Source organism: Danio rerio, chromosome 17 (genome assembly GCF_052040795.2).
Source record: "Danio rerio strain M-AB ecotype USA chromosome 17, GRCz13ab, whole genome shotgun sequence".
Classification (NCBI taxonomy): Eukaryota; Metazoa; Chordata; class Actinopteri; order Cypriniformes; family Danionidae; genus Danio; species Danio rerio.
Genome location: NC_141037.1, coordinates 1,108,723 through 1,136,189, shown reverse-complemented (window position 1 = coordinate 1,136,189; position 27,467 = coordinate 1,108,723). Strand labels below are relative to the sequence as shown.

Sequence of the window (27,467 nt, the reverse complement as noted above, 5' to 3'; positions counted from 1 at the left end):
GAAAATACAGTACATCTCCCTCTAATGGCTGAGAGACAAAGCCTTAATTACAGAGTCACTGCTTCTGACATTTGCAGCTCATTGTGGTTTGTGTCCCACCCATATAATCTGCTCTGAGATCAGTGTTTGTGGTGTGTTCAGATGTAAGAGGTGTCACGGGCGTGTCAGCATGCTGGTATTTTACTGAAGCACACACACACATACATAATGACTGACAGACATACACATACAGAATACACACACAAAAATAGACGCACAATCAAATATTTACAAAAAAAAAAAAAAAAAATATATATATATATATATATATATATATATATATATATATATATATATATATAGTGCTGTCAAACAATTAATCACGATCAATCATATCCAAAATAAAAGCTAATTTTTATAAACTATGTTGTAAAAGTGCGTAGAGTGTATATTTATTTTGTTTATTTTTGTATTTCATATAAATATGTGTGTATTTACACATATATACATAAATATACACAGTACACACATATATATTCTATAAATATAAACCTTTTATCTTGGATGCTTTTAATTACTATTAACAATTGTTTGACAGCACTAATATATATATATATATATATATATATATATATATATATATATATATATATATATATATATATATATAAATCTAAATAATAATAAATCTAAAAAATATTTAACGATTATTTAATATTTTAAGGAAATATGCAACAGATATTACACAGAAACATTTTACTATATGGTGCGTGAAAATGTATTTAATTTCTTATTTTGTTCTGCATGCTGGTCTCACTTTAATGTTTCAGATCATAAACTAATAATTTTAATATTATTCAGACACACAGTAACACAAGTAAACACATCATGCTGTTTTTAAATGGGGTTATTATTAAGGGAAAACAAAAAACAAACCAAAATACAAAAAAATCCTGTGTAAGGGGGCAAATATTTTTTCACGCCACTGTATATTCACAGAAAATAGTTAGATTTATTGTAATGCAATGTAATGTAATGTGCTTTTAAACAGACTTAAACACATATACAAAAGTCTCATTACACTAATGGCCATGTTCCGCTGCTGAATTAGTCAGTCCTGACCTCTAAAACACAACCGAGTTGAGAAATCTGGATTTGCTGGATTTGCTTTTCTTGTACAAAGCCTGTGTGTGTTTGACTCTAATTAAGCCTTAGTCCACAAGTCCATATGAACAACGTGTTTATGAACACTGCAGGAAACTATATCTGTTAAGCATGTTACACATACATAATAAATGTGATGAGACTGATGTTAAAACTTCTCTGTTTCCACAGAAGAGCAACAATGCCTGACACAAACTTAATTAAATACAATATATGCTTAATTGTATTATTAACAGTATATGTTATCTAATATTGTAACGCCTCGCCGGCAGAGGGAGCCCTCGCTCGATTACTGACTCAGCTCCACTCCTTCTGCTTTCACTTCCTGTTTGTGCTGTATTTCAGCGAGAGCTCAGGCCATGCTTCCTAGCAAAGTACTGCCAGTTTACCTGCCTTACCAAGCGTAGTTCCAAGTGACTTTCATAACTGCTATCCTGTGTATGACCCTGCCTGCCTTGTTCACGTACGTTCCCTGTCTTTGCCTTTCTGATCTGTGATCCTCTGCCTGCTTTATTACTACGTCCTCTGGATTTGCCCCTGTGTTTGTGGATTGGTTTGGACTGCTTACATCTAGCCGACTCTCCGCCTGTTGACTCACTAATGTCTCTACCCAATCCCTTTAATAAACTTCTGCATATGGATTCTAACACAGCCTCAGACTCCACGTTACAAATATATATTTTTGTTTTATTTGTATTATGTATTTATTGCTATTATAATGATTATATATATATACATATATATATATATATATATATATATATATATATATATATATATATATATATATATATATATATATATATATATATATATATATATATATATATGTGTATATATATATATATATATATATGTACATATATATGTGTAAATATTATATATTTATGTATATATGTATGTGTGTGTGTGTGTGTATATATATATAACTGGTGGGAGGCGTGCGTTGGCAAGAGGCCGCAGGCAAATTGCCCAAGTGTCCCACCAGTGATGATATACAGCCACATCACACTGCTATGAGTGTGATTAGGGATGAGTACCGAAACTCTGAACTTCAGTATCGGCGCTAAATTATAAAAGACTGAAGTATCGATAAGCTCTGACATTAACGATTTTGCTATCGGTACTCGAGAATTATTGCTGAATAAACATTACTTACAGTAGCATAACTTAACTGACCAACCTTTTCCACTTTGCGATATTCGTCTGCACAGTTGGCAATCTCACATGAGAAATGCTCTTGTTTTCGCCCAATAGTACGAGCGCGTCAAGTATAAAAGCCTTCACAGTTCTCGTCTGTGCACGCACGCTCAGTGGAGGCTCGCGCTAAGCGCACACACATAGCTCGCCACACAGACTCATGCGCACACACAGCTCGTAAGCTTGCGGAGTGGCGCAGAGACCAAACGGGTTGTATTTCCCGATTTGACGGTGACACAAAGGCAATAAGTTGTTTTCTTGTATAAGCAGAAATGCAAGCAGTCTGGCTAAGCATCTTTCAAAAGTGCAATAACTGCAGAAAGATAAATGAAAAGTTTTCTACTGACTAGCTAAAGGTGCATCATCCACATCGTTATGCCAGCAGTCAATCAAGGTCTCTTAAAATTAGTATAACATTAATAGTTTAATAAACACACACATTCTGTGTCATAATAAAATAAAGTGTTGGTAATTCTGTTAAATTATTATTTTTTTTAAATTTATAAAAATAGTACCGATAAGAGAACCGTTAAAGTACCAAACCGATGAGTGGTATCGATAAAAGTAGTAAAAGTAGTAAGGATACCTATTCCTAAGTGTGATGTTGTGCTTATAAACAGTTTGACGGCACAATCGTGAATAAAAATAAAGAAAATCAAACACGGAGAGTCTCAAAAACTCTTTTGTATGAGGAACTACTTTATTCCGCCGTTCATCTGCAGCTGACGTCAAAACAGTAGAAACTGTTACTACTTCACCAACGTCACTTTAGAGCTAGTGTTTGAATGATTCTCTAGCGTAATGTCTAATGTAAGGACATAACAGCTGATTTTGCTCACAATTAAAGATTATAAGGCTGAATTTGCAATTTGGGAAAAATATCTAATTGTGATTTTTTTTTGACAGATATTGCGATTGTGATTTGATTTGCGATTTAATTTTGTAGGCAAGTTTCAGCTCAATAACCAGTAAGCCGTGGCAACAATTCTATGACAGCTCTTATAAATTCCATGTTTTTGTTCGATGTCAGTGAGTGTCGAGATTCCCATATTACCATTGCTGTTTTTCTTTGACATGAGTTCATCTATTAATGCTTCTCTAGCAGAAGACACCATTATCCCACTTGTCTGCGCTTTCTAGTTTGCTTTTTTCTTTTTTTATTCTGGGCGTTCCTCAAAGTTCGGTTGCACAATTTTGATTGGGCAGAAGGAAAGTGTGGTCACTCAATTAGCTAGAAAGACTGTCACACGCAGACAGCAGTCACACATTTGCGCTGGGCGGGTGAAATTAAATAATACATATATCATATCGCAGCCTCTTAACTAATTGCAATGTTTCAAATTGCGATTCGATTAATCGCAACGCCCTACTGAACAACATGAAATGCCATCAGACTACAGAGATTTCCCAGTATTTCTCTGATGCAATCGGGAGATCACAATAAGTAACCCAGAAACAGCCAAAGCAGCGCAACACAAGCAGATTACTGTTTCGTTTGTGATAAGGAAAAATGCTGAACACATGCGGGCATTTCTTCTTTCTTTCTGTTTACTGAACTAGTCTGCAGTAGCGAAAACAGGAGACTCATTAGAAACAGATGACCAACCAAAAAGTATACTCAGGGTTATACAAAAAGTGGCCTACACAAAATACATACATTTCTGATATGCAAGTCCCATCTCACTTCCAATACACTACCATTATATGGTATAAATACAGCACTACAACATTCAACAAAGAGAGATCGAATGTCATTTATCTGTTTAATGACGATTTAATCAGCTGTAGATAGAAAAACATCATGCTGATTTCCCCTGTAAGATCTTATTATGCAGTCTCTGTCGCCATCTTGTGGATGAACAACGTCTTTGCTTAGTTCAAAGGCAGGCTACTGGCCGTTGACCCGATGTTTCTCAGAAATATAAATATTTAAAATAGGAACTATCCTTATAAATAAACCACATATTTGCAATCTAAACAAGAACATTATCACCTAAAAAAGCCTCAAAAGTTGCCCAACAGCTGCAATATTTGCCAAACTGTAGAGTGTCTCTGCTTGTTGCTGTATGTGGGCGGAGTAATACACTAGAATAAAAGGTGAAGAGGCTGTATGAGTGCTGTTATTTGCAGAATATATATATATACACTTCAGTGTACCACTACACCCTAAATATGTTTTTAATAAATATACATTTTGAGTTTTGGTAAAAGCTGTCAGATATTATCAACAATATATACACAATCCTATAATCATTATTGTACAATAATATTATTACGTAATATAGATATATAGAAAATATAGATCATTTTCAAAACACAAACTATGGAAATTATAGAGGTAAAACCATTTTGTGAAAAATGACCTGACCTTTTATCCACTTTTGTTAAAACCGGAAGCCTCAAACATGAGAACTCACCGTTATGCCGAGTCTGGGATAATATGGCGTGTCTCCGATGATGTCATCCTCGGGCGGAGTGATCCTCAGGAAGTCCAGGTGATCAGGCCTGCTGGGACGACACAAAGGCTCCTGGGTAATGGAGTCTTCCCCATCCAGCATCCAGATGTCCTCCGGCCGCAGCAGAGAGTTTTCTGGAAGAAACACAGCAGACTAACTTTGGGGAAGACTTTAAAACCTATTACTCATCCAAAATAAAAACTTTAACGTACAAATGAAATTAATACTAACCATGTGATTTTGTTCGCTCACATTGCTAGTTTTGTGCTTAACAATTCAACTGTGCATGTCATTAAGAACAAATAAAACAGTTTGACCTTGTAATCCAAAACTGAAATCTGTTTGTTTTCAGTTAAACTCTCAGATTAGGTCTGTCTGAGTTACTGGGCGTGGCTAACACACTTAACCACGCCCCTCCAGCTGTCAGTTTTGACATCAAACAGAAATGGTGAGGAGTCTGTTAGGCTGCAATAACTCTTCCCAAACCCTTCTCCCCATCTTTCTGAATGACACGCCTACTTTATTACATCCAGTCAGCTCGCAGTAAGAAAACACAAGCCACGCCCACTGTTTACTCATTTAATATTCTGCTTCTATAGGAACTACGTCATGATACAAAAAAATAAAATAAAAAATGGTCAGCTCCTGGTTCATGCAGGCTTTAATTAAACAGTTTTGAACAATAGCACAAATTGTAGGGACATTTTGGCTGTTTCTCAATATGCTTTCTTGTCGGTACTTGCGTTCTTGTGTCCTCGTGAAACGTCATCAACTGTCACCAAAGTACTGATCCAATTCAAAGTTCACATCTAGCCAAGTATAGATGAAATTCCCGGATGTGTACTTGCTCTGCCCCTTTTGCCAAGTATGCATCGAGAGGTGACTTGTGCGAACTTGCGAAGCTCAGGTATCCCAGAATGCATTGCAGCTAAACCAGTAAACGCTAATGGAGGATGAGGAAACCTGCACGGTTTTAAAAATACTCCTTTACTTTGTCACAAAATAAAGTTTTAACAGTTTTTCAGGAGAGAATGTAGTTGTTTTAAACTCGAATCGGCAGTTTATTCACAAAGATAGCGCGTATTTGTCGATGTGCCTCAGCTTATGCGGACTCCGACTCCCAGCCTGCCAGTGGAAGCTCCGTCATCACCTCCCCCGCCAAGAGCAGCTTTACTTCAGCCAGTCCATCTCGGATGTACCGCTGGATCTCATCACTCCATTGTAGTTAAAACATGATATTTAATAAATCTTTTCAATATCTACTGGACAGTTTTTGGTCTTATAAATCTATTATTTGTTATCAGGTGTATTATTTTGTCTGTATTATTTTGTTACCTTTTATAATTGTCTTTAATTATGTTACCCTGTTGTACGTTGTTTGTCTTTGTTTACCAAATTGTTTGACGTAATCTTAATTTCTTATTGTGTATATACTTGTATAATTACCGATTTATTAAATCTGATTAATCAAAGACATGTGTCTGTGTATAGTAACTCATTTTACTTCACATTTATATCAATTTATGTGTACATTTTCTTAAATCGTCTCTGGTTTGAGCCTCGGCTAAGTTAGTTGGTGTTTCTTTGTGGAGTTTGCATGTTCTCTCTGCGTTTTAATGAGTTTCCTCCGGGTGCTCCGGTTTCCCCACAGTCCAAAGACATGCTGTACAGGTGAATTGGGTAAGCTAAATTGTGCGTAGTGTATGAATGTGTGCGAACAAGGGTGTGTAGATGAGTGTGTGTGGGTTTCCCAGTGATGGGTTGCGGCTGGAAGGGCATCCGTTGCATAAAACATATTATTCTGGATAAGTTGGCGGTTCATTCTGCTGTGGCGACCCCAGATTAATAAAGGGACTAAGCCGACAAGAAAATGAATGAATGAATGCGTAGGATACAGCGAAAGCAGATTAATTTTGTGTAGGGCCAGACAGAATCTGCAGACATTTTTTGCTGTTTCTGCAAAGTATTTTATAAAAAGAATTACGAGGAATGATTTTGGGAGTATCATAACTAAAAACGTAATATATGAAATAAAAAATAACACCTTTTTTAACTTTTATTTAATGTTTCCCATGCAAATCCAATTGGATTTGGTAAACAAAGCAAGTCCCTTACATAGTCTAAGACAGAACATATTACTTTACAAACTGTATTGTAAATAAATCATATGAACATTTTAATATTACTATTATTATATCACAAAATATTAGTAAAAATAATTTAAAACAATAAATATAAATTTACAGAAGTAAATATATAGACTCAATGATGAGCTAAAAATCTGAGGAAATCTGCGCGCGCAAATTCCGTGTGGGCCTAATTATGTGTCAGCTTTGTTACTGTGGTGCTTCCATGTGGAGTCTGGTTTGAGGTTGGCATCTGGAGCTAAAGCACAAAATGTAAAATGTCAACTATGTTACTGTCAGCTCTGATATGGTGTGAAAAGTAAAAGTTAAACTTAAACAACATTAGTAACAGAATCAAATATTCCCGGCGATATTTAGGCATTTAGCATTTTTTTACAATAATAATGTTACATTATACAATAATAATATTGTTTTATGTCATTCCAGTTTAATAAAAACCCGCAACATTCATATGCAAAACTATTGAAAATATTTGCTGATTTTAAAAATTCATTCATTCATTCATTTTCTTGTCGGCTTAGTCCGTTTATTAATCCGGGGTCGCCACAGCGGAATGAACCGCCAACTTATCCAGCAAGTTTTTTACGCAGCGGATGCCCTTCCAGCCGCAACCCATCTCTGGGAAACATCCACACACACATTCACACACACACTCATACACTCATACACTACGGACAATTTAGCCTACCCAATTCACCTGTACCACATGTGTTTGGACTGTGGGGGAAACCGGAGCACCCGGAGGAAACCCACGCGAAGGCAGGGAGAACATGCAAACTCCACACAGAAACACCAACTGAGCCGAGGTTCGAACCAGCGACCTTCTTGCTTCTTTAGTAATTAAATTTGTGTACCTAAATACTTTTAAACTCCCAGAAAAACCTCAGAGTGTTTATTTGTCTATAATTCGCTTCATTGCTTGTGATTTGGTTTATTACATTTGAAGCAGATGCACTCCACTACAAAATCAGCATCCTTCAAATTATCATGCACAGTTATCCTAAAATCATTTATTCTATCTAAATAGAGCTGTTCATCTGTTAAAATTATACTGTTATCAAATTATACTATGAATAAATTATACTATACCAATGTTGCAATCTATAATTGCAGAACATTTAAATATTGCAATGTCAGTTTTTTCCAATATCGTGCAGCTCTAATATACAGCATTGATCAAAATAACACAACACTCCAATCAATGGGTCAAACACAGATAAACAGCATCTTCTCAAATAAACTCATATAAATGATTTCCTGCATAAAATTCTCAGTGTGGCATTCAAACAACAGTGATAAAGAGCAGAAAGCCAGCATGCAAAAGCTGCTGTGATTAATAACATCTCATTATGATAATGCGTCAGTAGCAGAGCCCGCCTGGGCTTACAAACGCTGACTAAACGCCTGGTTCTGCTCCAAATGCGAAGCTGAAATTGATCTGCAGACAAAACCTGCATTGAATTACTCTCAAACTAATGAAATTAAGATGCACACCAGGCCGCCATTAATACTGTAGTAAAATCAGAGTAAAAACAAACGCAGTTTTCACACAAGAACTTCATTCCATCAGTCACTTCAGTAAGGAATAGTTCACCCAAAAATGTAAATCTGCTCACTATTTAATCACCCTCAGATAGTTTTAAGCATTTATGAACACAAAAGAAGATATTTTGAAGCATGCTGAAAACCGGTAACCATTGACTTCCATTGTAGGAAAAACAAATGCTACAGAATTCAATGGTTACCGGTTTTCGACATTCTTCAAAATATCTTCTTTTGTGTTCAACAGCGAAAGGAAAATCATAAATAGTTGAAAAAAGTAAAGTGTGAGAAAATGATGACAGAATTTAACATTTTTGTGTGAACTATGCCTTTAACGAGCTCATTATAAATTATACAGCGCCACCATCTGGACAACAACAAGAAGTGCTGACAAAAACAGAGCTGATGATCAAACAGTCATGCACATATTACGAGAACACAAATCTACTTCCTCACATAATCTTCTTATGTTCACACATTAAAGGTATAGTTCATGCAAACATTTTGATTTACTAAATATTTATTCACAAAAATATATATTTTGAAGAAAGCTGAAAACCGGTAACTTCCATTGTAGGAAAAACAAATACTATGGAAGTCAATGGTTACCGGTTTCTTACATTCTTTAAAATATATTCTATTGTGTTAAACAGATTTTAGAAAATAATAAAGGTTTGAAACAAGTAAAATGTGAATAAATTATGACAGAATTTTACATTTTTGGGTGAACAATCCCTTTAATGAGCTCATAAGAAATTATACAGCGCCACCATCTGGACAACAAGAAGTGCTGACGAAAACACAGCTGATGATCACACACAATCATTCACATATTACAATGTAAACACAAAACTACTTCCTCACAAAAAATCACAATAATCATCTATTTATGTTCACATGTTAAAGGGATAGTTCCCGCAAAAATGAAAATGTACTCACTATTTATTCACAAAAAATAGATTTTGAAGAAAGCTGAAAACATGTTACTCCCATTGTAGAAAAAAAACAAATACTATGGAAGCCAATGGTTACAGGTTCCAACATTCTTCAAAATATCTTCTTTTGTCTTTAACAGGAGAAAAAAAGCTCATAATGGTTTGAAACAGGTAAAGGGTGTGTAAATGATAAACATTAAAGGAACAGTTCATGCAAAAATGAAAATGTACTCATTATTTACTTTCATTGTTCCAAACCTTGATGAGTTTTTTTTCTTTTGTTAAACCTTATATATATAGCTTCTTCACATATTTCTAACAAAGATAAAAACCGGGAACCATTGACTTCCATAGTGGGCAAAAACACTACAGAAGTCAATTGTTTACAAGTTTCAGCTTTCTTCAAAATATCTTCTTTTGTATTCGGAAGATGAGAGAAATTGAAACTGCTTTGAAGCCACATAAGGGTGAGTAAATAAAGTAAATAAAGTAAAGTAAAGTAAAGTAAAGTAACCTTATCACCAGGGGGCGTCAGTGACTCAGACAGCACAATCTTCCATTGGGACACATTTAAAGGGGCAGTTCACCCCAAAATTTCTGTGTAATTTACACACCATTTCCATAAGTCTTTCATTAGGAAATATATATACTAAAATATACTGGCAAAAACAGTAATTAACTTGCATAGATGTCTACTGTAGATGTCAATATGTTTTTTTTTTCAGTACGTATTCAGTATATCATTTATCAGAGGAAAGAAACTCAAACAGGGATGGAACAAGTGAGTAAAGGATGACAGGATGTTAATTTTGGGTGATCTGTATCTTTAAATCATAGGTTTAAAGAGCAGGTCATAAAGTATTTTAAAGTTTCCTAATATTGTGCTGGAGTCCCCTAAAACCGCTTTAAATGTTTATGAGCTCAGGAAATCTTAAATTTTAGAATCATTTTGCCATAATTTCCATTCGGTTCATTAAGGACTTGGGACAAATAGATGGATTTGCTCTTCAGTGTTTGAACTTTGAGCAGTGAAAATTAAACCACACTGCACTGAACTAAACTGAACTTCAACTGTGTTTCCATATACTACAACTTCTATGTGAAGCTGCTTTGATCCAATCTACATTGTAAAGACGCTAATACAAATACATATGAATTTGAATTAATTTGGTGTTTAAGGTCTGTAAGCTCCTCCCCCTTCCTTAACCCAGCTCTGCTCTGATTGGTCAGTTTGCCAAGTTTGTTTTGATTGGTCTTTTCATGTCAGAAACAAAACTTTTAGTATGTCACAGGAGGCGGGGTTAAGCAAATGAGTCACTTGATCATGTTGATGTAGATCAGTAGCAGACATAAGATAAAAAAATATAATGTTTAGTTAAGACATTTCAGAGCAGACTATTGTTTGAATAAAATGTCTATGCATTTATTTAATAAATAACGCAAAAACGTAATAAACAACAACTTAAATAAATAACTTGGGGCGGCACGGTGGCTCAGAGCACTGTCGCCTCACAGTAAGAAGAATGCTGGTTTGAGTCCTGGCTGGGTCAGTTCCTGTGTGGAGTTTGCATGTTCTCCCCGCGTTGGAGTGGGTTCCTCCGGGTGCTCCCCACAGTCCAAACACATGCACTACATTGACTGTAGTGTATGAGGGTGTGTGAATGAGTGTGTATGGGTGTTTCCCAGTACTGGGTTGCGGCTGAAAGGGCATCCGCTGAGTAAAACATATGCTGGAATAGTTGGCGGTTCATTCTGCTGATAAATAAGGAACCCCTGATGAATAAGGAACTAAGCCAGAGGAAAATGAATGAATGAATGAATGAATGAATGAATAAATGAATGAATGAATAATTTCAAATTGAAGGACAACTACTTTACAAATTGTTAATAAGACATTATTTTAAAACCCATGTGGCTTGCACTTTATTTTATTGGAGATGTCTCTACAGTTACTCACCTAAACTAAAACTTGTAATTGTTTCCTATTTCTTTTTTCTATACAAATGTAAATGTAGTCTAAGTCTGGATCACACGTTGAATAAAGTTCTTCTCGGAGGCTTTATGTTCATGCAATCGATCGCACTCATTAACATGGTGCTGATAGACAAGTGTGTGGCTCAGAGAGTGTGTTAACAGAGCAGCTGCCAGATACACTGTATGTGTGTGTGTGTGTGTGTGTGTGTGAGTGTGATGTCATATTACAGTACACAGATCCGTCAGTGTATTTAATAGACTCATGCAGCAAATAAATGGTTCAACATTTCTGTGTTGATGTTACATTTATCATATGTTTAATGTGCAGAAATAGTGAAATAATAATTGTAAATTGTAAACATTAGCCATCTCATTTTGATGTGCACATAAAGTTTACAAAATTGATTTTATAGAAAGCATATTAGGCAAAGTCAATGCAATATATCTGGTTTAATGTTTTAAATAAAGTGTATATTTTATATTATTTAAATGTCAAACTATGGATAAGATCATGCACAGCAGCAAACATATTCATGTATATGCTTGTTTTACTATAGTGAATTTTCACCATGATTTACAGAACACACCTGCTAAAATGTCATTTAGTTTAATAACACTATACACTACATTACATTTAACCAGGGTACAACTGCATAACAACATAAGAAAATTCGATACCATCTAAAATACACATTTATCAGAGCAGCTGTAACTTTGTTCTGCGGATTATTTACTGTAACTAAATATTTAATTACAGCCTATCATCATAAACATTCAGCATGACAATGACTCAAACTCTCAGACAGCCTGCAGGGTATTTAAAGAATAAATAAAATGGTAATGGTTGGTGATATTAACGTCCTGTTTGTGGCACATTAGTATATGTGAGGGGGCAAACTTTTCAAGATGGGCTTTGACCATGGAGGCCATTTTGAAGTCGGCCATCTTGGATCCAAATTTAGTTTTTTCAATAGGAAGAGGAACATCTGACACATCAAACTTACAGGGAATTTCACAAGAAAACAATGGTGATGGGATTCTGAAAGCCTGTGCTGGCATTTCTCCTGCGGTGTTGCTATAAGTGTGTGAAGAGCGGGAGAAGAGGGTTGCATTGACAATCCAAGACAACGGGCAGCACATTGAACACATTTTAGAAGTGGTCAGAAACTTGTAAATAACTCATCAAAGAATAAAGTTACGTTAAAACCAAGCACACCATTGCTTTCATTGTGAAATTCCCTTAAGTACCTCATCATGGGGCTATTAGTCATTTAAGACAGGACTATAAGTCCTTTAGGGCAGGTCTATCAGTAATTTAGGGCAGGACTACCAGTCATTTAGGGTGGAGCTATCAGTCCTTCAGGGCAGGGCTATTGGTAATTTTGGGTGGAGCTATTAGTTCTTTAGGGCAGATCTATCAGTACTTTAAGGCGGGGCTATCTGTACTTTAAGGCAGATCTATCAGTACTTTAAGGCGGGGCTATCTGTACTTTAAGGCAGATCTATCAGTACTTTAAGGCGGGGCTATCTGTACTTTAAGGCAGAACTATCAGTACTTAAAGGCGGGGCTATCTGTACTTTAAGGCAGGGCTATCAGTACCTTAAGGCGGGGCTATCTGTACTTTAAGGCAGGGCTATCAGTACCTTAAGGCGGAGCTATCTGTACTTTAGGGCAGGGCTATCAGTACTTAAAGGCGGGGCTATCAGTACCTTAAGGCGGAGCTATCTGTACTTTAAGTCAGATCTATCAGCACTTTAAGGCAGAGCTATCTGTACTTTAAGGCAGATCTATCAGTACTTTAAGGCGGGGCTATCTGTACTTTAAGGCAGGGCTATCAGTACTTAAAGGCGGGGCTATCAGTACCTTAAGGCGGAGCTATCTGTACTTTAAGTCAGATCTATCAGCACTTTAAGGCAGAGCTATCTGTACTTTAAGGCAGATATATCAGTACTTTAAGGCGGATCTATCAGCACTTTAAGGTGGAGCTATCTGTACTTTAAGGCAGATCTATCTGTACTTTAAGGCAGGGCTATCCGTACTTTAAGGCAGATCTATCAGTGCTTTAAGGCGGATCTATCAGCACTTTAAGGTGGAGCTATCTGTACTTTAAGGCAGATCTATCAGTACTTTAAGGCGGGGCTATCTGTACTTTAAGGCAGGGCTATCAGTACTTTAAGGCAGGGCTATCTGTACTTTAAGGCAGGGCTATCAGTACTTTAAGGCAGGGCTATCAGTACCTTAAGGCGGAGCTATCTGTACTTTAAGGCAGATCTATCAGTACTTTAAGGCGGGGCTATCTGTACTTTAAGGCAGGGCTATCAGTACTTAAAGGCGGGGCTATCAGTACCTTAAGGCGGAGCTATCTGTACTTTAAGTCAGATCTATCAGCACTTTAAGGCAGAGCTATCTGTACTTTAAGGCAGATATATCAGTACTTTAAGGCGGATCTATCAGCACTTTAAGGTGGAGCTATCTGTACTTTAAGGCAGATCTATCTGTACTTTAAGGCAGGGCTATCCGTACTTTAAGGCAGATCTATCAGTGCTTTAGGGCGGATCTATCAGCACTTTAAGGTGGAGCTATCTGTACTTTAAGGCAGATCTATCAGTACTTTAAGGCAGGGCTATCCGTACTTTAAGGCGGAGCTATCAGCACTTTAAGGCGGAGCTATCTGTACTTTAAGGCAGATATATCCGTACTTTAAGGCGGAGCTATCCGTACTTTAAGGCAGGGCTATCTGTACTTTAAGGCAGATCTATCAGCACTTTAAGGCAGGGCTATCTGTACTTTAAGGCAGATCTATCAGCACTTTAAGGCAGGGCTATCTGTACTTTAAGGCGGAGCTATCCGTACTTTAAGGCAGGGCTATCTGTACTTTAAGGCAGATCTATCAGTACTTTAAGGCGGGGCTATCTGTACTTTAAGGTGGAGCTATCAATAATTTAGGGTGGAACCATTAGACCTTTAAGGGAATTTTATTTTAGTCCATTAGGGCGGAGCTATGAGTCCTTTAAGGCAGAGCTCTCAGTAATTTAGGGCGGAGCTGTCAGTTCTGGGGAGGGACTATCAGGGCATGTCTCATTTTTTATTTGTTTTTGTCATTCTTCCCCCATTTTGTTACCAATGCCCATCTTTTAAAGATCCAATCGGTTCCCAAAGTACAAAATCATGCCATTACCATTAGATGTCACGAAATAGGAAAAAAGGACAACTTTGACTTAAACGCGACATGCCATCTGTAAACATGAGAGGAATATGGATGAAGTCCTGAGATGAGAAATAGGAGAGGATTGACAGGACACGCCACTAAGCAACAGAACTGTCCGTTAATGAGGAAGCAGTTTGTCCCAAATCTTGCACACTCTTCTGTTGCACACTCAAAAGTACTGACTTCATCTTCACAAATAAAGTACATACTTTTATGAACTAGTCCTAAGTAAGTGTCTGTCTCTCTGTGTTGAAGTGAATTAATGCTCGGATGTCTGCATGCAGCACAAGAGTGTGATGAAGGATGACAAGAAGCTCACAATAAACTACCATCAACCACAGACGAGAGACTCAGGATGACCTCACAGTCCTCTGGTGCTGCAGATTCACTTCTGAGGGCTTTTAGCATGTCGCTTTATGGATTGTTCGGTTGCATGTCGCTTTGTGGTTTCTATGATGTTCTGGGTGATTTACATAAAACGCTCAAGTGGGAAAATGCAGGAAGCTGGGAACAATTAAAGGCAAGACAGCATCAGTTTATATCAGGGCTGCACACTATACGGTTTCAGGATCGATATCGCAATAGTCACATCGCAGCATATGCAATGACCAACACAACATCAGAACACATGAGATATATGGAGTCACTGCAGAGTTTATAATAGGGATGCCCAAACCGGAGGGCCAGTGTCCTGCATAGTTTAGTTCCAACTTCCTTCGACACACCTGCTTGCAGTTTCTAGTTTACCTAGAAAGAGCTTGATTAGCTGGTTCAGGTGTGTCTAACTGAGGTTGGAACTAAACTTTGCAGGACACCGGACCTCCAGGACCGAGTTTGGGCACACCTTGTTTATAACATTCATTTATTCATTTTCCTTCAGCTTAGTCCCTTTATTCATCAGGGGTCGCCACAGAGGAATGAACTGCTAACTATTGAAGCATATGTTCTACACATCAGATGCCCTTCCAGCTGCAACCCAGTACTGGGAAACACCCATACACTCTCATTGACACACATATACTACTATAGCGAATGTGTTCGAACTGTGGGGGAAACTGGCGCACCCAGAGGAAACTCAAACCAGCGACCTTCTTGCTGTGAGGTGACAGACAGTGCTAACCACAGAGCCACCATGTTGCCAGTTTATAACATTATAGATTGAATGTTTATTATTTACGTGTGTTTTTGAGGCCTGTGAGCATTTTAAAAGCATTCAGACACAATAAATTGAACAATTTGTAACTTTAATAATGATTAATTTTATGGAACTATTTATACAATGAAAAGTATGCGGTGCTATTCCCGATTTGATTATTCAATTACTGTACCTGTTAGACCAGAAAACACTGTTTATTTCATTTGTATTTGTTGCTCTTGTCTATTGTATTCATCTATAATGGTTCATATTTTGCATCATTTTTAGGCATGATGCAATAAACCCCCTACAGAATCATCACAATCAATAAAAAACTATATTTATTGCTTTCAAAATAGAGTTTTTCAAGTCATCTGATGAAATTGTCAATATTCATATCACAGTATATTATCTCAGAAAAACATTCATTCATTCATTCATTCATTCATTTTGACAATCTGGGGTCACCGCAGCTGAATGAACTGCCAACTTATCCAGCATGTTTTACGCAGGAGATGCCCTTCAAGCTGCAACCCATCACTGGAAAACATCCATACACACCCATTCACTATGGACAATTTGATCTTACCCAATTCCCCTATAGCACATGAGTTTGGACTGTGGGGGAAACCGGAGCACTGAAGGAAACCCACGCCAACACGGGGAGAACATGCAAACTCCACACAGAAACACCAACTGACCCAGCCAGGACTTGAATCAGCAACCTTCTTGCTGTGAGGTGATTGTGCTACCCACTGCACCACTGTGCTGCCCCCCAAGAGAATCATCACAATCAGTATAAAATAATATTTATTGTTTTCAAAATAGTTTTTCAAGTGATCTAATGAAATTGTCAATATTTATATGGCAGCATATATCTTAGAAAAAACAAATATTGCAATGTTAAATTATTTTCCAATGTTGTGCAGCCCTAGTTTATAAATACCCGGGTTTCTGCAGATATCATAATATCAAATTTAAGGGTGCTTTCACACTAGCACTTTTGGTCCGCACCCGAGTTCGTTTGACGTCATAATACGGTACGTTTAGCTAGTGTGAATGCGTCTTCTGAACCCGGATGCGGACCCGTGAACCGTACCCGAGTCCGCTTGAAAGAGGTGGTCTGGGGTACGGTTCATGTGACCTCTGGTACGGTTCACTTCAGATGTGAATGCAATCGTACCAAATAACGGAAGTGAACTATAGTGAACTGCCAACTGTACAACAAACTATCTTTTTCATAACGTTCGTTTGTTCGTGTGTGTGTCTTATTTCGTACCTTGGTGACACGCGCGGGACTGAGCCAGGGCAAACACAGTGATGTCTGCTTGTCTCCACCAAAAACAGCTTCTGCAGACCCTGTGTGATGTTCTGAATGCGCATAATATTTTTGCGGCAGATGGACGCAAGTTGCTTTCTGTACGTCCAAAAGCTTTCAGTAAAAGCAGAATGACCGTGATATCGGAAGTCTTTCAATTTCGGCGCTTGCTTGCGTGGCCGTCACCTAGCAACGGCCGTAAACAAAACAGCAGCTCGATGACACAAGCGTACCAGGGTTCAGAAGGAAAAAAGGCAGTGTGAACACAAACCAACCGAGGAGGTGGCAAGGGGAGACAATCGAACTTGGGTACGGTCCAGGCAAATGAACCAGGTGTGAAAGCACCCTAAGACTTTTTAAGACCTTTTTAAGAGCATTAAGTATTAAATTTAAGACCTATATCACAATATCAAAAACACACACAAATTGAAGAGTACTGAAGACAGGTTAGATGCATTATTGAACGACAGAAAAAAAAAACATTTATGGGTGCTTTCACACTAGCACTTTTGGTATGCACCCAGGTTCATTTCACGTCAGAGAAGAAATGCACAATTAATTGTAAAAAGTTCGCGATCTTAATCCAGCATTTCTACGATTCTGTCAATCCTATGTTCAAGTTCAGGAGAGAAGCAAAAGTGGCCGCACAAGTCTTGTCATTGTTTGACATACGTTGTTCAGCAACGTGGACACCTCAAAATTGTGTTCAAAGACTATTTATAAGATATAATTTACCTAAAAATGTCATTTCTGTCTACATGTAATGTATTTGCGACAACAAAATCAGATAACAGGTTATAACAACCCAGGCTCATTGTGGAAACGTAGTCCCGCGGACGTTTCTGGAGACCGCGGAATACGTCCTGGCGGGTACGTACAGCTGCAGTTTTTGTTTTTGCGAATCTGCGAGAGGCTGCTGTTGCGCGCTTTGTCGCACCTCAGACGCCTCTCGCGAGCGCGAACCTGTTCTCGCGTGAACCCGCCGGAGGCCGCTGTCCGACTGACCAGATGATTGACTGCGCGACCGGCCAATTGGCCGACTCGCCCTCCTCCTTCCCTGAACCCAACCAATTTTACCGATCGACCCGCCCGCCCACTCGCTTCCCTAAACCCGAGCAACAGTTCACAAAAGCCGTCCAAAAAAACAAAAGCCCTAATTTTTTTTTTTATTCCACCGCGTTTTCGGATTTCGCCGCGTTCTCGCCCTGTCACGAAACTCGTTCACTTAATTTTTGGGATTCTGTTTTCGTCTTACCTGATTGCTGGAACTGCTCTTCCCCGGACTCGAAACTGGTCGCCGTGGTCGACCCCTCTCCGCATCTCGAGCCTGCCGACATACACGCTGAGCTGAGTGGACAAACGGGTTGCAGCGGGGAAGCCCTCCACAAGGAGGTAAGGCAAGCGCGAAAGGGAACGGCGTCACACCTCCCCGCAGCGTTCGCTTGAAAAAAATAAACGCGGCCGTACGTACCCCCCGGGACGTATTCCGCTGTCTCCAGAAACGTCCGCGGGACTACGTTTTCAGAATGAGCTTGGGTTGGGTTATAAAGTTGTAAATAACATTTCGTTGCGCTTCGCCCGCTGAAATTATGTCGTGCACACGCAAATCGAACCTCCGCAAACTGCGCAATGGCATCACATTCGCCGCGCGCACTGAGTTCAATAACAGAGAGCTGATTGGCTATTGCATGTTGGTCTCATTTGTATTAGTAATACTGCAAATTACATTAGGACTAGTGAAATAAAAAAACTACAACACCACGAAAACCAAGCAACAACAACAAAAAAGAATTTAAATGGGCATTAGATGTAGTGTTACATGGACATCAGAAAAATAAGACATGTGCAAAAATATTTAAGACCTAGAACAGCGAGTTTAAGTAAAAAATTTTTACATTTTAGACTTTTTAAGACCCTGCGGAAACCCTGATATACACACTCTTATCCAGTGACGTGTGGTGTAATTACCCACAGTTCTCAACTCCTTCAGCTCATCCCTCTCTCACAAACACACATGCATACACACACACAGGAACATTGTGTGGAACATTGTGAAACACAGCTTTGTTTTTTCTACTAAATCCTAGACATGCAAAACATGCAACACTAACAAACTCTTGAGCATGGTCTCTGTCTGTGTGCTGATCAGATTCATATGACCTCTGGAGTGACAGCTTTATTTCATTAGCGTTATCATTGATGCTGAGCAGTTGGAGCGAGTGCAGAGGTCATCTGATCACTGGGTGAAAATGAGAAACAACACACTGTGCCACTGAAAGACATCCTGACTCATCCGTGCTCTGGTCTGTTTATCATTTACAGTTTGTTCAGCCCAGACATATGTCAACAGATTACATTAATCAAAGCTGTGGCAATGAATCAAACTCAATCTACATAGATTCTGAGATCTTCTGAGTGCATTGTGATTCAATCATGAATGGATTCTGAGCTTAGATTGGTGGTGCCGTAGATGTTGTGTATACTTTACAAACAGCCAAACTCTGCTTTCATCCAATTTCTCACAATCATTAATAAAGTGAGCTGTCTGTTATATGATAAATAAGCCAACTCACATGACTCAGCTGACAGCACAAGCACTCTTCCATTTGTGTGTATGGTTAAAACTAGCCTAGAGTGTTAAAATTTAGCCTAGAGCGTGATCTGCTGTTAAACAATAGGCTAGAGCGCCGTCTGCTGATTTTTAAATTAGCCTAGAGCGCCGTCTGATGATTATAAACTAGCCTAGAGCGCTGTCTGTTGATTATAAACTAACCTAGAGTGCCGTCTGCTGATTACAAACTAGCCTAGAGCGCCGTCTGATGATTATAAACTAGCCTAGAGCGCCGTCTGTTGATTATAAACTAACCTAGAGTGCCGTCTGCTGATTACAAACTAGCCTAGAGCGCCGTCTGATGATTATAAACTAGCCTAGAGCGCCGTCTGTTGATTATAAACTAACCTAGAGTGCCGTCTGCTGATTACAAACTAGCCTAGAGCGCCGTCTGATGATTATAAACTAGCCTAGAGCGCCGTCTGTTGATTATAAACTAACCTAGAGTGCCGTCTGCTGATTATAAACTAGCCTAGAGCGCCATCTGCTGATTATAAACTAGCCTAGAGCGCCGTCTGCTGATTATAAACTAGCCTAGAGCGCCGTATGCTGATTATAAACTAGCCAAGAGCGCCGTCTGCTGATTATAAACTGTCCTAGAGCGCCATCTGCTGATTATAAACTAGCCTAGAGTGCCGTCTGCTGATTATAAACTGTCCTAGAGCGCCGTATGCTGATTATAAACTAGCCTAGAGCGCCGTATGCTGATTATAAACTAGCCAAGAGCGCCGTCTGCTGATTATGAACTAGCCTAGAGCGCCGTCTGCTGATTATAAACTAGCCTAGAACGCCGTCTACTGATTATAAACTAGGCTAAAGCGCCGTCTGCTGATCATAAACTGGCCTAGAACGCTGTCTGCTGATTATAAACTAGCCTAGAGCGCCGTCTGCTGATTATAAACTAACCTAGAGCACCACTTGCTGTTTAAAACTAGACTAGAGCGCCGTCTGCTGATCATAAATTGGCCAAGAACGCCGTCTGCTGATTATAAACTAGCCTAGAGCACCGTCTGCTGATTATAAACTAGCCTAGAGCGCCATCTGCTGATTATAAACTAGCCTTGAGCGCCATATGCTGATTATAAACTAGCCTAGAACGCCGTCTGCTGATCATAAACTGGCCTAGAACGCCGTCTGCTGATTATAAACTAGCCTAGAGCGCCGTATGCTGATCATAAACTAGACTAGAGCGCCGTCTGCTGATCATAAACTGGCCTAGAACGCCGTCTGCTGATTATAAACTAGCCTTGAGCGCCGTCTGCTGATCATAAACTGGCCTAGAACGCCGTCTGCTGATTATAAACTAGCCTAGAACGCCGTCTGCTGATCATAAACTGGCCTAGAGCGCCGTCTGCTGATTATAAACTAGCCTAGAACGCCGTCTGCTGATTATAAACTAGCCTAGAGCGCCGTCTGCTGATCATAAATTGGCCAAGAACGCCGTCTGCTGATTATAAACTAGCCTAGAGCACCGTCTGCTGATTATAAACTAGCCTAGAGCGCCATCTGCTGATTATAAACTAGCCTTGAGCGCCATATGCTGATTATAAACTAGCCTAGAACGCCGTCTGCTGATCATAAACTGGCCTAGAACGCCGTCTGCTGATTATAAACTAGCCTAGAGCGCCGTATGCTGATCATAAACTAGACTAGAGCGCCGTCTGCTGATCATAATCTGGCCTAGAACGCCGTCTGCTGATTATAAACTAGCCTTGAGCGAGGTCTGCTGATCATAAACTGGCCTAGAACGCCGTCTGCTGATTATAAACTAGCCTAGAACGCCGTCTGCTGATCATAAACTGGCCTAGAGCGCCGTCTGCTGATTATAAACTAGCCTAGAACGCCGTCTGCTGATTATAAACTAGCCTAGAGCGCCGTCTGCTGATCATAAATTGGCCAAGAACGCCGTCTGCTGATTATAAACTAGCCTGGAACGCCGTCTGCTGATCATAAACTGGCCTAGAGCGCCGTCTGCTGATTATAAACTAGCCTAGAGCGCCGTCTGCTGATCATAAATTGGCCAAGAACGCCGTCTGCTGATTATAAACTAGCCTAGAATGCCGTCTGCTGATCATAAACTGGCCTAGAGCGCCGTCTGCTGATTATAAACTAGCCTAGAACGCCGTCTGCTGATTATAAACTAGCCTAGAGCGCCGTATGCTGATTATAAACTAGCCTAGAACGCCGTCTGCTGATCATAAACTGGCCTAGAGCGCCGTCTGCTGATTATAAACTAGCCTAGAACGCCGTCTGCTGATTATAAACTAGCCTAGAGCGCCGTATGCTGATTATAAACTAGCCTAGAACGTCGTCTGCTGATTATAAACTAGCCTAGAGCACCACCTGCTGTTTAAAACTAGACTAGAGCGCAATCTGCTGATAAAAACTAAGCTCAAAACCAATTCCAGAGAGAATCAAGTTAGATTCTGCAAATATATTATACTCTGAAGTCCTGATATTATTGTAAATATCCTCTATAAAGCATTTGAATAGTGATATGCCAGTTTAATTTTCAGAGGAACCGATTCTTTTACACTGTGTAGCTTTATATATAATATTTATTGACTGATTAAATGTTTTTGCGTAATCAAGTATAGAGTAAGGAAAGGAAATCCACTGATGACAGACAATATACACGCTCTAGTATACAGTGTACAGCAAGTACTAGAGAGTTCATTACAGCATTCACATCTCACATCACATGAACGAGTCTCTCTCTGAGCGCTGAGATGCTTACCGAAGCAAGAGTCAGTCTCAGCCCCAGGCTTAAAAAACAAAGCCAAACACAGAACTCTATAGGTTTATAGGTTTTAAGAGTGCAGAATAAATATGATTGCTAGTCAAAATGATTCAGTCTCGAGTGATGTTTAACCCTCTGTTGCCTTATGGGTCAAAAATGACTCACACACTATTTTAACAGCAGAAAAAAATACATATGTTTTATTTATCTTAAAGTTTGGTGACTTTTTTCTAAAATGACCTCAACATTAAGAAAAAAATAAATCTTTTATTTTAGAGGTTTAGTGAAGGCAGGACATGTTTGACCTAAAGGGTGAACAGAGATTAGATGAAATCAAAACATCCCTTACCTCAAAACTCTGTGCAGTATAAGAAAAAGAAAACACACTGTACAGTGGGAAGTGATGCCTGCATTCATAACGCTTTTTTGCACAGTGAAGCTACTTTGAATCCGATTTACAAAAGACAAAGTTAAGATGCCGTTCTTTTATCCCACATGGATGCTATGAGGATAAACAAGAGACGAAAAAGAGACCAAGACCAAGAGTATGGTGAGAATGAATGATTGACCTCTTCCAAAAGTGTCTGAGAGACATTCCCTTCTGCCCAGTAGAGCCACCTTCTTTTTATTTGCTAATGTATACACTGTAAAAATGCAGGGTTCCACACAATTCATTTATGTTGTCACAACACAAATTTATTAAGTTAACACTTAATAGACACTAACAAATTTATGTGGATTGAACATAAAAAAATGTAGTTGTCCCAATGAAATCTCAAAAATTGTGTTGTTTCAGCTCATTTTAAATAAATAGTTTGAACGAGCAAAAAAAATAATTTTTTAAAAGAGAAATATATATAAAATTACATTATTTATATTACTTTAATAAATTATCGTACAGGCATCAGGAAGAGCTTTATTTTTTCATTTATTAATAGACAATGCACAGATATTGTTGTTTCACAATGTTTTTACACTACATTTAAATCTACCAAGCTTAGTTTGTAATGTTTGCTATGTTTACATTGCTCTACATGAATCTACATCCCAAATATCAGAAATGACTGATTACAATCAATGTCAATTTTAATGTTATTGATTAATGCACTTACTTGATTTCATTCATTCATTTTCTTTATAGTCCCTGGTTAATTAGGGGTTACAACAGCGGAATGAACCGTCACTTACTTGACAGATCTATATACTTTTAATTTTAGGTGTTTTATGTTTGGTAAAATAACTTCTGATTGCATCTTCAGTGATTTTCAGCTAATTACACTGTCTTGTCCCAATAGGTGGATTTCAAGAGTTCGCCCATAGCTGATGATTGATTATGGAGCTTGTTTGGCTTGCTGTCCCGGGAGAGAGCCCTGAACTCGTAAGATCCTCGTTGCAGGGTGAGTGGGGAGTCCGAGTTCAGGTAGGTCTCGAGAACTCCCCTGCTTGATAATGTTGGAAGTAGATTAATGCTTTGACGTGTCTGTCAATTTAGATTTGTCTATTTACTTATGTTACATGTTTTTGGTCTGTGGGAGGAAACCGGAGAGCCCGGTGAAAACCCACGCAAACACGAGGAGAACATGCAAACTCCGCACAGAAACGCCGACCTGGCCAGGAAGTGTCTGAGCCGGTGACATTCTTGCTGTGCGGCCGTGGTGCTAACCACTAGGCCTCCGTGCTGCCCTGACAAGGAAATGGGAGGAGTAGGGGTGGAAGGGGGGATTCTTCAAGACCAAGATGGCTGAAGTAAGATCCTCTGGTTATTTATAGTGGTTAAGGAGTCGTCTGATTGGTAAATCAGTGTTAGCTAATGTGGACCAGGTGCTATCAATCATAAGCGCGTGCTCCACTCGAAATTAGTTTAGAAATAAACTTCACTTTTTTTGCAAACAAGTGGATTTAGCTGGTTTTGATGCAAAAGAAAATCTCTTGTCAACAACCAAAGAATTGTCTGAAGTGAAATTTTAGGGAAAAATTTTTATTTTTTGTACAACTAATAAACCTTAAAATCATTAAATATAAAATGAAACTTGACAGAAAATGCTAAGAAAAGAGGTCTGATGGATTTAGAGGGTTTTGTATCTGAACTCTTCATATGCTTATGCAATGGCAAAGTTATATAAAGCTTGAAACATCAGAATTGGTACTTGGTATCGGCCGACCATCACGACAAGGAATCGGCACTCAGTATTGGCTGTAAAAATCCTGATCTGATAATTACCCTAATTTTACCTTAATTAACCGAGTTAAGCCTTTAAATGTCACTTTAAGCTGAACACTAGTGTCTTGAAGAATATCTAGTCTAATATTATGTGCTGTCATCACGGCAAAGAGAAATGCATGATTAGAAATGAGTTATTATGTTTAGAAATGTGTTGAAAAATGTACTTTCACCTTCAATAATTCTGACTTCAAACTGTGTATATTTATATGGGCTTAATAGGAAATACTGTAGTTACTGTTTTGTCTGAAATGTGATTAAAAATTGTATATTATATTCAATTCAATTTAATTCAGCTTTGTTTGTATAGCGCTTTTACAATGTAGATTGTGTCAAAGCAGCTTCACATAGATGGTCATAGTAACTGGATTAGAGTAGTTCAGTTTTTAGTGTTTAAGTTCAGTTCAGTTTAGCTCAGTTCAGTGTGGTTTAATAATCACTACTGAGAGTCCAAACACTGAAGAGCAAATTCATCGATGCGTAGCTCTACCAATCCTGAACCATGCGAGCCAGTGGCTACCTACTGCTGAGGAAATGAAAGGTTCAGTAGACTTTTTGCTCTGAATGAATGGCTATTAACATGGTGTAAAGAACCGAAATTGCTCTTTGCTAATAACTGGAATCTTTTCTGGGAGCGTCCTAGGCTCTTCCGTGCTGACGGCCTGCACCCCAGTCGAGCCGGAGCTGAACTCCTGTCGGACAACATCTCCAGATGTTATATATAGCAGATGTGTTGAATAATAATTATAGTTATTATTAAATAATGTTTTTGCCATTTTTATAAACTTACAGTGACATATTTATTCATTTTTATACACAGTTATAAACGGACAAACTTAAAAGAATTAAATAAATTATAATCATTTCTGTAAAAACTGCAATTTCACCGCGTATTTCCTGCCTCAAGCTTAAAAGAAACATTTTGTCCCACGTCTAATAATCACTGATCAATTTAAATATGTTGAATTTGGGCTTCTCGAGAGAAACATCACAGAAAGGGCAGAGGCTTTTACTGGGAATTCTTTCTTTTCTGGTCGGCGCAGCCATGAGATGCAGCTTACGCTCTTCTGAAGTCCTGCAACAAAAGCGCGTTAATCCTTTCTGTCTCATTACTGTGTGGGACTTCTGAAGCGGATGTTTTAAAGCACAGATGACGAATTATTTCCATGAGTGTTTGAACTCCAGAGTCGACCCGCTGGCTTTGATCTCAGTGTGCCCATCATATTTTCAATAATAAGTGTATTTAAGAGTGCAGGAAAGATGATTACCTTGGTTTATTTATTCATCAGAGGTTGCCACAGCGGAATGAACTGCCAACTATTCCAGCATATGTTTTGAACAGTGGATATCCTTCCAGCTGTGTACTGGGAAACGACCATACACACTCATTCACACACACACACTCATTCACACACACACTCATACACTACGGCCAGTTTAGTTCACCAATTCCCCTACAGTGCATGTGTTTGGACTGTGGGGGAAACCAGAGCACCCGGAGGAAGCCCACACCAACACGGGGAGAACATGCAAACTCCACACAGAAATGCCAACTGACCCAGCCGAGACTCGAACCAGCAACCTTCCTTCTGTGAGGTCACAGTGCTAACCACTGAGCCACCATGACTGTATTTGCACTATGCACACTCTTTTTTCACACACACTCTCTCTCGCTCTCTCTCTCACACACACTCACACACACTCACACACACTCCCTCACAGACACAACAATGGATCTCTGGGAAAGAGACTGTGAGAGAACTTCTCGAATCATATGATGATAAGCCGGAAAAATATGAATGAACAAAGCCTCAAACAGCCAACATATTCTCCAGATCACACACACACACACACACACACACACACACACACACACGAGGATGGTCACTAACCTGAGGATGTGCTGGCTCCGTTTACAGCCAAACTCCCGCTCAACCTAAGCTCCAGCCGCGTCACACTCCTGCGATTCCCGTTTTTATCAATGACCTCAGAGCTGACCTTCAGCTGGTCTCCGGAGAAGCAGCGTTTATTTCCATCATCATCTTCATCATCATCATCCTCAGGCAGCATCACGATACGGTGGTTCATTTGTGGACTCGGCAGTTGAGACGATAAAGGCGACATGCTTTGCAGAGTGTTAGTCTGCGGATAGGACACGTTGAAAACACTAGACAGAGAGCTTGATGTCGGGCTTCTGCTCCAGGAGCGAACGTTTGAACTTTTATTATTAGGAGATCCTTCACAATGTTCTTTAGGAAAGTGCTTGGCTTCTGTTTCACCTTCATGCAGTCTAGCACACGATACCGGTTTCACATTAGCGTATTGAAGATCTCTTCGGTTTATTTGATCCTCTCTATAGTGCACACTAGATGTGTTTCCGTCAGTCTGCTGTGTGTTATTGGTGATCTGCACACCTCCCCGTGTGTTTCCCAGTGGTTTCTCGTACTCCAGATAGAGGTTCTCTAGTTCTGATAGCTCCGCGTCGAAGGAGCGAGGCTCCTCCATGACATCCCATCCGTCATGTGCCATGTGGAAGTGCTCCTTCATGGGCAGTAGAGGCTGGCTGCGGTAGGATGCAGATTTGGAGGGAAGCTGAGATGCTGTTTCCTTCAGTGTCGTCTTCCTCTTCATTGTGTTGGATTCTTCAGTGATGTTCAGTTTCTTGGAGCTCAGTTTCTTCTGCTTACGCACTCTTGAAGACGCTCTTTTATTTTCTGGAGATAAAGAAAGTGTGAGGTTATTAGTGCTAACACACACACACACACACACACTTGCACAGATACACAAACACACACAACCACACATTCATGCACACACACTCTCGTCCACACATACA

At 39.1% G+C, this 27,467-nt stretch overlaps 1 protein-coding gene across 7 annotated transcripts in view; it reads right to left on the bottom strand.

Annotated features, from left to right (window-relative positions):
- The window catches only part of LOC100148950 (formin), a 169,517-nt gene that overhangs the window by 121,912 nt on the left and 20,138 nt on the right, over positions 1-27,467 (bottom strand). For all 7 annotated transcript variants that reach the window (XR_015512399.1, XR_015512400.1, XR_015512398.1 and 4 more), the window contains 2 exon segments: positions 26,524-27,345; positions 4,761-4,933 (listed from right to left, as the gene is read on the bottom strand). Coding sequence is in view for 3 of the 7 variants with exons in the window: in NM_001443337.1 (NP_001430266.1) it covers positions 4,761-4,933; positions 26,524-27,345 (995 nt within the window). In the remaining 4 variants the exon portion in view is untranslated.